Here is an 11,358-nt window from a genome sequence, read left to right as displayed (position 1 = left end):
TAAAGCATTGTTTGAGTTTGAGACTGTTTACTAGTAAGCCAGAAGACTCAACTAAGAAGTTAAAATCAGATCCAAACAAGATTAATCGAGTTCTGATCAAGCATTCTTGTTCATTTTTGTTACTTTTTTAATTGAAATTTGATGTTTGAATTAGATTAGAATCTAACTTTTGGTAAAAACTAGTCTTTGAAAATCTGCAAACATATATTTAAATGCAAAACCTAATAAAAGTAAGTAATTATGTCTGAAAACACTGTTCTCAGTAACTAAGGAATACGTCGCCCTTTATATTCATATATAGGGCTATACAGGCATCTAGTGGCTACACTATGGTATTACATATGATTTTTCTTTATTTTTTTTCCACTAGGTGGCACTAATCTGCCTCCATTCAATGGATATTAAGTACTTTTGCTCCATTTTTAAAGGTGGGGTATCCATTTTTTCAACTACACTATTTGGAACTTAGTCGGGCGATACCAACAACAAACGTCTAACCAATCAGCATTAGGGGGCGTATGACGGTCAAGGAGACAGAACGAGCAAGAGGGAGATGAAGCTTCGAAGCGTTATGAATCTTTTGTGTCGAATCAGCTGTTCGGAGCGCCAAAGTCACGTGATTTCAGCAGTTTGGCGGTTGGACACAGAAGATTCATAACACTCCGAAGATTAATGAAGCAGTTTTTTAAATCAGCCATCACTATATAAGTTGTTATTTAATTTTTTTGGCGCACCAAAAATATTCTCGTCGCTTTATAATATTAATATTGAACCACTGTAGTCACATGAACTGATTTAAATATGTTTTTAGTACCTTTATGGATCTTGAGAGAGGAAATGTCATTGCTCCCTATGCAGGCCTTACTGAGCCATCGGATTTCAACAAAAATATCTTAATTTGCGTTCCGAAGATTAACGAAGGTCTTACGGGTGTAGAACGGCAGGGTGTATTAACCCTTTAAAAATTTTTAAACAATCCTATTAAATGTTTTAGACCATACTATAACTTGAAACGTATATTGTCTTTGTCTCAAGACTAGTTTTTAAATTCCCTGATATTTCCAGGTTTTTCATGATTGCGGAGGTCCTGTTTCTTCATAGGGAACAACCTTGAACACCATGGAAAGCTTTATATATATATATATATATATATATATATATATATATATATATATATATATATATATATATTGGATATATACATACCCATTACTTTAAGGTATCTGCCTAGAAATGAACCTTCATAAATAGTCCTATCCTTAAAAAAACTTCCCCTGTCAAATCCATTTTACCAAAGTGCAGGCAATCTGATGAATTGATATGACTGTTATGTGATGACTTGGGGAGGCTGATGCGCTTTCCATCCTGCATCCCTGCGGCTCCAGGTGCAGAGTCCCGCCCCTAATTTCTGCAATGTGACGCTAGGCTCACTCAGCGCTCCACAGTATTGCCTGGTCACCGGGAAAAGCGTTTGGAAGGCGGCTTCAGTAGTCATCCAGTCTGGAATGCGCATGCGCGGCGCTGCAGCGGTGTTTCCGCGTTGAGTGGAGAGGAGAAGGGAGCGAGCGAGCGAGAGAGAGAGAGAGGATAGAGGGAATTTGAGACGCAGCGGGACGCCGAGTCAGAATAAACGGACACACCACAAGCGCTAATAAAAAAAATATCTATAAAAAAATCAGCGTTCACAACTCAAGCCTTTAGCCATGGAGGACACCATGAAAAACACTTTAAAATGTGAGGTTTAAAGAGAGGTGCTGCAGAAACGAGCGAGAGCGGCTTTCCCCCTCATCATCCACGGCTGATCTCGACTCATGTGCTCCCGTCCTCCTCCGTCACTCGCACCGGGGGGAAAAATGAAGAAGTTTAATATCCGTAAGGTGCTGGACGGCTTGACGGCCGTATCGTCCCCTTCTCCATCCCCGCAGCTCGGGTCCAAGGAAAACGAGCTCATCCCGGAGACGCTCCAGTCTGAACACTTCCAGCTCTGCAAGGTGGGGAAGCTTTTAAGTGAACGTGTAACATCACCTGATGTGCCTTTTTCTCTTAATAAACCTCATGCAAGTGCCTCTTAGTGCATGCCGTTTAACACTTTATCCACAGTCTTATAGAATACAGGTAACGTCTACCTTTTCTGGTTGGTAGATGTGATGCATCATAACGTTGTAATGGAAAAAATCTTTTTATCTGTATGGGAGCGTTATGATGTCAGTCGTATAATAACAAAGCATTGTAGTGTTCAATATTTTTGGTTGCGCAGCAATGGAAGGTTTTTTATTTCATTATTTTTTGACATTAAAACGCTCCTATAGCTATGTTAGTCTATACACACTGTACTGTCATACTCTGCCCCCTCAAAACCAGACTAAATTATTTTTTTATTTCACAAGCTGTACGTGGAAAGAGCTGACTCTGTGTTTGGAAAATGCGCACAAATGCGTAAAATATTCATGCGTGACAGAGAGATTCTTTTATAACCACACGGCTGCTTTGGCTGGCCATATCTTCCGTTTTTCTCTTTATAGTGTTCAGTGTTTAACATGCTACTTTATTAAAGCGTCCGAATCATGTGTGGTCATAGAATGAAGCTGTGATGTTTGAGTGGAGGGAGGGGGGATAAACAACCCATTTCTTGCATAATCTACTGTGCTGGGATTAACATTTCATTTGAAATGTTGAGTTTTTCTTTTAAACCCTAAACCATTTTTTATCTTGACTATTTTTTTGTGAGAACACACACGATGTGTATCTAAAGAGTATTTTTGGCCATTGTAGGTGCCCAAAATGTTGTCTATGTTGGCAAATCACTTGTTTTTGAGACACGGGCTTGTGTGTCCAATTATGAATAGGCCTAGTTGAAGTGTTGGTGGGTTTAGCTGCCCTCCCTGGATTGGCTCTGGCAGCACAATGGATGGAGTTAATAGTAGAAACGGGTTATCTGTGGAGGTTTCCTCGCAATATTAGATTATGAACCCACACACGTGCGTGGAAACTGGAGGAGAATGACAGTATTGCAGATGTGATTGGAACAAATTCATCTCACTGATTCACTGTTCTCTAAACCGATTCGTTCAGTCAACCTTGTTGTAGTTACCTCATTATGACAGTAGGTGGCGACAAGTGCATTTTGTGTAATGAGTGAGTCATTGAATCAATTACTCAACCGATTCATTTGAACACAGAGTCGTTCACAAATCTTATGATCCTATATTCAAATTTGTTTCTACAGATGTGCAACGTTTTGCTACGGTTTCTGGGTTGAACGACATGTTTCCTGGAAACAGTGCGCAGCGGGGTTTGAGTTTGGTGGGTGTGTCAAAAACGTCAGCCCAATCAGCAGCAACATGTATATAAAGCACGCAGTATTAAAGAGACAGCTCGCACAATGGGTCCAAGTAAAGTCGTTTACAAATGTGTTCGCTGCAGCTCGGTATACGCAACAATCGAAGATATTAGCAGACATGCTTGACGTAAGAGTTTTATAGTAAAAATATAGCATATCGACATGATGATGCACTTGTTTATATTTTCACTCGATTGGGATGTTTTCTTTTATTCTGGACGGCAAGGGTACGAGCGTATTTTGCAGTATTAAACACGTATTACTGATTTCATCAGGCTCCGAAAATTCTTTAAAAAGAACACAAAGAATGGCCTTCTCAGCTGCCATAGTTGCAACTTTTGCGTCATCAGAACAGGGTGTTCAACGCACCACTATTTCTGTTTAAAAAAATGTTTTGCAATGTTTTTTCGGGGCTGAACACAACCCTGCTGTGACACTAAAAAAGACAAATGACAGCATTACTGTCATTTTATCCTCCATTTTGTCGACTGCTAGGCAGTTAATGGAAAAAAAGACTGCAATAATGGCCTAAATAAATTTTAAATAACGTAGCATCTTTTTAAGCAGATAACCACAAATAACATCCCAGTTAATTTAGTTTGTTCATAAAGGAGAAATGTCGTTCAGTCCGAACAGCGACTTTGGTCATTTTTGAGCAAGATGCTAACAGTCTAATCAGATTCAATGAACTATGCTAAGATATGCTAAAAGTGGTACCGCCAGACCCGGAGATCGGCTGAATGGACTCGAAAATGGTAAAACTCAACTGTTTAACTCTAGCCTATTTTCAAAAAAAGTGGAGTGTTCCTTTAAGTCTGCAGCCAGCCCCTATTGTGCATCGGCGCTGCGCAGACCGATCGGCGTATGACATTAAAGTACTGCGAGAGCGATTGGAGAGCATACGATTTCTTATGCTTTTGAATCGCTCTCGCGGTACTTTGATGTCATACACCTATCGGTCAGCGCAGCGCAGATGCATCTTGAACAAGCCTAATCTTTGAAGGCAGGAGAAAAACATTCATGCTCTTGTAATACGAATCATTTAGTTATTTATTTTCGAATCCATTCCATTCCAAATGTAATATTCTCAAGAACATGGAATTATATTTAATGATGCTTTTATCCAGGACTAAATGATTTTTGAAGAGAGTTTTGGAGAATGTTGACGTAAGTAAGCATAGTTTTTAGAAAAATGGTGATGCGCTATGTCGATACAGTTGTTTACCGCTCTCTAGGCTAATTAATCATTTACATGAGTGCATTCACACTGGCGTTGGTCATTTTGTCAGGACTAAATTAAATAGATGTTTATGAACACTGGATTAGTTTAATATTTAATTCATAATTAGTGAAAAGAGAAATGAGAGAGACGGGGAAGGATGGAGTGAAGCTTGTTGCTGCTGCACAGCTCACCGACAGGTACCCGTCCCCGCGAGCGCTGCTTACGTAACCCGCTTTAGCCACTAAACAAACATACAGAGACAAGAGAGGCTGTGTCTCAAAACCTAGTCAGCTGCCTGACTAGACAGCATTGTAGGTGCGCCTTTGATGCTCAGCAATGCTATCTATATAGGCACCCCTTAGGATTTAAAACACACACACACAGAGACAGCTGTTAAGCAGAGGCCAGTGCTATAAACCTGTGCCCAACCATTGTTGTTCTCTGGATGCAATGCAGCAAGGTCTCTGTTCTCACTGCCTGTTGTTTTTGTCTATCTTTAGCACATCAGGGTTGTTCGTGCAATTCAAAGGGCTGGGCATTAAAATAGTTGGAAATATTCAGCTGAAACTGATATTGAATTGTGTTTGAAGGGAAGTTTGACTCTGTGGTGCTGCTGCACACGTGCAATGCTTTGTCACTCTCCTTCAAATCATAATAATAATACCATGCAAAACTAGAGTTGTTTTAGTATTATTTATGTACTATTATACTAGTATTTATTAATATTTTGAATTGCTTTTATTTTTTATGTTTATGTTAAATTTTGTTTATGTGCTCTTTTAAAAAAGCTTATATTTCAGTTACTGGAAATGAGTTCTTACAATTTTAGTCTTAGTTACCAGTAACAGTGTGTAAAACATCTTGTCACATACAAAATGATGAAACGTTAATCATAAGCAAAAATAGATAAATAATTAAAATAAATACATTGTAAAATATAATTCAAATATCTTATAAAATACACTATAAAATTTTAAATAGTTTAATTGCTGACTTAAATGTTGAAGTTACTTTCTATAGTGGTTATGCCACTAAACCTTTTCTGATTTGATCCTCAGACTGTGCGCCATGGCTTCCCCTATCAGCCGTCCTCTATGGCATTCGACCCTGTCCAGAAAATCCTCGCCATTGGGACTCAGAGTGGAGCTTTGCGATTGTATCCTTTTTACAATGGAAATGAAATAGTGTGGGTGCTCTGTTTCAGGTGCACAGTGAACCTGTCAGTAAGTATTTCATTTCTTCATCAGTTGTGTTATCAGGTAAAGGCTGTTACTATTTGTGTGTTTATGGATTGTCATTATGAAGCTCACGAGGCACATGAATGACCCACCGTTAGTTTTGTTTTTCTGAAATGTGACTACATTTATGCTGCACCACAACATAACAAGCTTCATCTGCTTTAAAATGATGCCAGTTATTGTGCTTTACTGAGTTGATCCACTGTCATGGCTTGTCAGTCAGACCCGTCACAAGTCTTTTGTAAAAGGACGTTTATTGTTACTGGATTGGGATTTGGGATCAGTATGGCACATCACATTAGTTCAGTGACTCCCTCATCACCCTCATGATGGGATCCTAGTACATAAAGTCAGTTATTAATTATACTGAACAAGTCACTAAAGTCTACTCCCACCGCAGAGACTGCAAAGAACTTCCTGTTAATCAAAATCTCCATTCACACTCTGTATTCATATAGATGGCCTTTGATTTTAAAATGAATTTCCACATTCCCCGATTCATTCGTATACACAGAGGCATGACATTACTTTTCACAGTCAGTGCTGCTCTAATTGAAAATATTTCTTCTGCCGTCACTACAAGATAATTTGCTGTCAGTCATGTCGGAAGAAGAGCTCGCTTGACGCCGCCCTTTGTCAGATGTTGAATGATACTGGTGGAAGTTGATGCATGCGGCAGCTCTTCAGAGAACAGCCTCTTTAGAAACTGATCGTCTATGCTCTCTGAGGATATCGGTGTTACTTAGCCTCTTTGAGCGACTGTGATCAGATAAATGTTGGCTGCCGTGAGATGAGGGCAAATGAAAATCTCCCTAAGAGACTCCAAATTGTGATTAGTGCAACCGTCCTTTCTTTCTTTTGTCATGTCTCATTCCGAGCTATCGGCAATATAAAAGGAATCTCAGGATTCAGTTGAATGGGTTGGTATGAATGAAGTCTTACCTTTGATTTTGAGAACGACTTAGGTTACTGTTATGCCATACTAAACTACAGAGCATCTGAAGTCTGATTTTCTGAGTTAGTTGACAAATCTTGGCATGACTAGCAAAACTGTGACTGACTTTGGATATGCTGATATGTCAGATATGGTACAAATTGTATTTGGAATGTGATCTCATTCATATTTGTAAATATTTCTTTGTAAATGTACATGGACTTTCCATGTGTTTGGACACTGAAACGGCACTGACAGCTTCCAGATTGTCAAGCCTTGGTACACAGCTGTTAAAATGTTTGGGGTCAGTCTTTTTTTGTTTGTTTTTTTACATTTTTATCCAGCAAGGATGCATTAAATTGATCAAAACCACTCCCCAAATTTCCAAATGTGTGAAAATGTAAATGTACTCAGGGCTCCAGACTAACATTTGAGAGCACTGGTGCCACTCAGTTCTACAGAAGGTGGCGCCAGCACCTGATTTGGTGGCACTGGGTTTTTTTAATCATAAAGGTGATTTAAAGGTGATACAGAGGATCTTTTCGTCGACTGAGAAACCAAAGACTGTTAGTGAGTTTTTGAAATGAGCGCATGCGTAAGAACAACCCCCCTCCTTCACAGCTCATCTCGAAGGAACGTCTCCCAAAACCCGTGCACGAGTATTGGAACACGAGTGTTTACCACCGGCATTCGCTGTGTCGTGTTAGTGGATTCATTATGTCGGACTCACCGCAGGTAACTCATAATCTGCAGTTGTTACTCCTGTCTCCTGACAAAAACATTGCATGCGGCGCCTGTAGAGTGTGGAAAGTTACTGGAGCGCGTAGCCGTGCACGTCTCTCACAAGGAACGTCATGGCAGTGATTGACAAGCCAGAGGGCCAATCGTTTTTACGCGATGATCGCGTAAACGATTGGCTGATGTTTTTAAGGCCCTACCTCGTGCACAGATGATGTATATTAATATTATTCCTTTCAGTGCACCTAATAAATAGTCTTTTATCTGTTAGTAAAGACAGTTTCAAGTAATATTGCAAAAATGTATAAAACAAAACATCCTCTTTAGCACCTTTAATCATATTACTATTGTTTTGCATTGATAAGTGTAGTTACTAATAATATTACATGTTTACTTATTAGAAATTTGACAGTAAAGCACTGAGCTTGAATTGAGATGCAGATAAAATTAACTTATTAACAGTAATATGCTAAAACGTAATTTTTATAGGGAAAAATTAAAATTTTCTTTTGAAATGTACCATACTGAACTGACAGACCACTTCAGTGATTATAAAAGGAGTGCTCTTTACTTGCTTTCTTTGTAATTTAGTCACAATTTGAAGAAGTTTTTGTTTTTCATGAGACTTTCCTGCTTTTCCATGTATTAGGGAGTCAATAATTGCTCCTCTGCTGCAATCTAGTGGTTATTTTCCTAGAAGTTTTTTCCTTCATCTTTAAACATTTTCAGTTTTACAAATCATCACATTAAAAATAACATTGAAATTGAATAATATTTAGAGCTTTGAAGTGCAGGAAAAAGTGTGAAGAACTTTAAAAAGTCCTTGAAAAGTGCTCAAATTTCACTCTCAAATGTTCGCATCAACCTTGAAATGAATAATGTAAAAGCATTCAACGATTTCTGCTACTACATTAAATCCATGGTGATTTGTGGACTGGAGAGCCGTAACTTGTTCGTTCACGGCACAGTGTTTCTCCTGGTTTCCACGTCAGTGCTTTTTGATCTGATATCTGTGGTTTAAAGCAGAGAATTCTGCACTGAATTTGAATGCTTTCCACTAGATCTCACAGCGATGTTAATTCTGCAGACAATTCAAACACCGGATCTCCCTGATAAACCTGTTCTGAACTCGCACCACACTGTCTATTATTATTGCTGCGAGCTGATAAACGATCCGCGCTGCACAGCCCAAACGCGTAGCGCTGATTCGTTTCAATTTCGTTTGCCGTTTGATGTCTCTCATATGTAACAGAAATGGCAGCTCTTATCAGTTGTGCAATGTGGTGGTCGCACCAATGCAACCTCTAACAAAATTTAGTCACACCAGCAGGAAAAAAGGTCGCAAAATGTGACCATTTGGTTGCAGTCTGTAGCCCTGGTGCTTGAAGCACAATTAAGATATGAATGAATACCTATACTAATTAGATCACATTTGTATGTAGCTTATGCTATGGTTTGTATTTGATGCTGTGAGCTGCGTAGCACTGTTGAGATCTGTTTTGCGCTTGTGTAAACTTCTCCTCAGTTGAGAATGACTGAAAGTGGCAGATCAAGAGACCAGAATGGCAGAATCCTGGCAAATTCATCCTGAACATTAGAGCAGTGGGAGGGAGAGGAGAGTCTTCAGTCTCAGGCCAGCGGGCAAATGCGTTGCGATCCCAAAAGCATTCTGCTTCCCACAGCTTCAGACTGCAGAAAGTGACATGACCGTCAAGATGTTAAAAAAGACCAGAGACAGAGAGAGAATGTTCTTTTCAAGCTTATGCGGTAAAGGTGAAGTGTGTAATTTCTGCGCCACCACACAAAACACTCCCACTGTCTGCTATTGGTCGTCCAAATAGTCCCGCCTCCAAACTCACACCATTGGTCGAGCCAATGTTGCTGTATTGGGTTGTTTAACGATTTAAACAGTTTTGATACTGCCACAGATTTTTTTGTTATTGTTGAAAAAAGGTTTAAACAACCTTTCACAGGCTATGAAAAGCCATATTGTTATCAGCGGTCTGACATTTGAATAATTAAATTGCAGGTGGTGAAGTGGTGATATTGTGTAGCAGACAGTTTTGGGTGGTCCCTGTCCTTTGAGAATTGTATTTTTAAGCGCAGAGGGGAGAGAATGGCAGACTCATAACTCAATTTGCCTCGTGGGCCCCAAGACTGCGCGACTCGCACGTAGATCTATTGATCAACCTTTCCGACACACACACACACAGACATACACAAAGTGGTGTGATGACCTCATGGTAAAGCAGATACATTTTAAATAGTCTCCTGAGTATTTGCACTTCCTCGGTTGCAGTAGACTGTCTGTGAGACTGTTGGCTGCTACGCACAAATATGTCTCCAACACTGATTGCTGACAGTCATAATCACTGTAATTTAGATTATAACCCACTATGATTCTGATCATTTTATTCACAATGATCATCTCTTCAGATTTAATGAAGGGTATTTATTTCTAAAGAAGACGTATGTCACAATGATCAAGCCCTCGTCCCTATTATAGGTTGCAGATTATTGAAGAGATCATGTTCAGGGCTTGAACAAATGAACACATTTGAATAAAATATCATACAAAGATATGAAGGCTGCGTCCAAAACCTTGCAGCCTCGCCACCCAATCTGACAGTATTTTTATATGAAGATACCTTATCTCATCATAATATCACATCTAATGATGTAGAACAAATTCAAGTGAGCTGTAGAGATAACCAAGCAAATATTTAAAGACTAAAACATTCATTACTCTGTAGAAATGAAGTCGTAAAAATGACATTTCTAAATGAATTTACTCCTGTCGACTGTTCCTTCAGATACTAATCTTATGTTTTCTACCAATCACCAAACTGCAGGCAGGGGATTGTGGTTTGTCATAGGCTGTGAAGGACACATCTATGCTTTCTTCAAAAACCAAACAGATGCTGCCATTTTTGGTTGGATGTTATGCAAAATACTATAGAAGCTCATCTCAGACTGAAAATGGTAAAATAATAAAAATATGTTTCGTGACATATAAAGTCACATTAAAGGCCTGTACACACTGGGACGAAGCCAGCGTTTTTCGAGACGTTTTTTGTGTTCACACCTTCACACCCAAGCGATTTTCACAGGCGATGCGCAGAGTGAACGTGCAAATTCACTCCCTGACAGTATGTGGCGCTGGTGCTTAACGGTAGTGAAAATAAACATATTTATGATATTAATAAAGTTAAAAAAGATAAAAATGCAGATATTAAATGGCATATATATGAGAGATGGTAGTCAGAAACGGTAGTGCAAATAAACATATGATATTAATAAAGTTAAAGAAGATAAAAATGCAGATATTAAATGGCATATATGAGAGATGGTAGTCAGAAACAGTAGTGCAAATGAACTTTTATGAAATAGACATTCTCAACTATATTTCTTGAATGTAAAAGAAAAAAAAAACAGCAAAAATACAGAAATAATACACATCTATTGGTATGGCCAAGAACTGGCAGCGCACCCATAGCGTGCGTCTCAATCAGCTCCCTAGTTCACTAGTCAGGGCACTGATCAGAGAGTCGGCCACATTTATTTAAATGGTATACTGATACACGACCTAGGAAGCTAGGGAGCTGTTTGAGCCAAATGTTTGAGACGCAGGGATAATTTGTAGGGGTCTTCTTCGTCTACTTACTTTCTCTTCGTCGTCTTGTGTGCTCGGCAAGACTGTTTTGTGCTTGAGCGCCACCAGGTCGTGTTTTACTGTAACTTCAGCAGCTCCAGGCACGTGAACAAAAGCACCAATCTCATTGGTCGGCCAGTTTTTAACGCGGCGCGTCAAACCAAAAAAAACGAAACCGAGGCGTTTTTTTAAAAAAATGACGCTTTTACGCGTTTTTCGCGTCGGTGTGCACAC

The 11,358-nt window shown here is 39.3% G+C and overlaps 1 protein-coding gene across 4 annotated transcripts in view; it reads left to right on the top strand.

The window, feature by feature from the left end:
- The first annotated feature begins 1,445 nt into the window (after positions 1–1,445).
- The window catches only part of stxbp5a (syntaxin binding protein 5a (tomosyn)), a 112,713-nt gene continuing 102,800 nt past the window's right edge, over positions 1,446–11,358 (top strand). For 2 of the 4 annotated variants that reach the window (XM_048206900.1, XM_048206899.1), the window contains exons 1-2: positions 1,446–1,991; positions 5,621–5,718. In XM_048206900.1, the coding sequence (XP_048062857.1) occupies positions 1,812–1,991; positions 5,621–5,718 (278 nt within the window). In that variant the 5' untranslated portion in view covers positions 1,446–1,811. The remainder of the gene's footprint in view (positions 1,992–5,620; positions 5,719–11,358) is intronic. The other 2 variants (XM_048206902.1, XM_048206901.1) reach the window with 1 other exon arrangement.

Source organism: Megalobrama amblycephala, linkage group LG11 (assembly GCF_018812025.1).
Source record: "Megalobrama amblycephala isolate DHTTF-2021 linkage group LG11, ASM1881202v1, whole genome shotgun sequence".
Classification (NCBI taxonomy): Eukaryota; Metazoa; Chordata; class Actinopteri; order Cypriniformes; family Xenocyprididae; genus Megalobrama; species Megalobrama amblycephala.
Note: the sequence above shows the minus strand (reverse complement) of the source record. Positions and strands in the feature narration are given on the sequence as shown.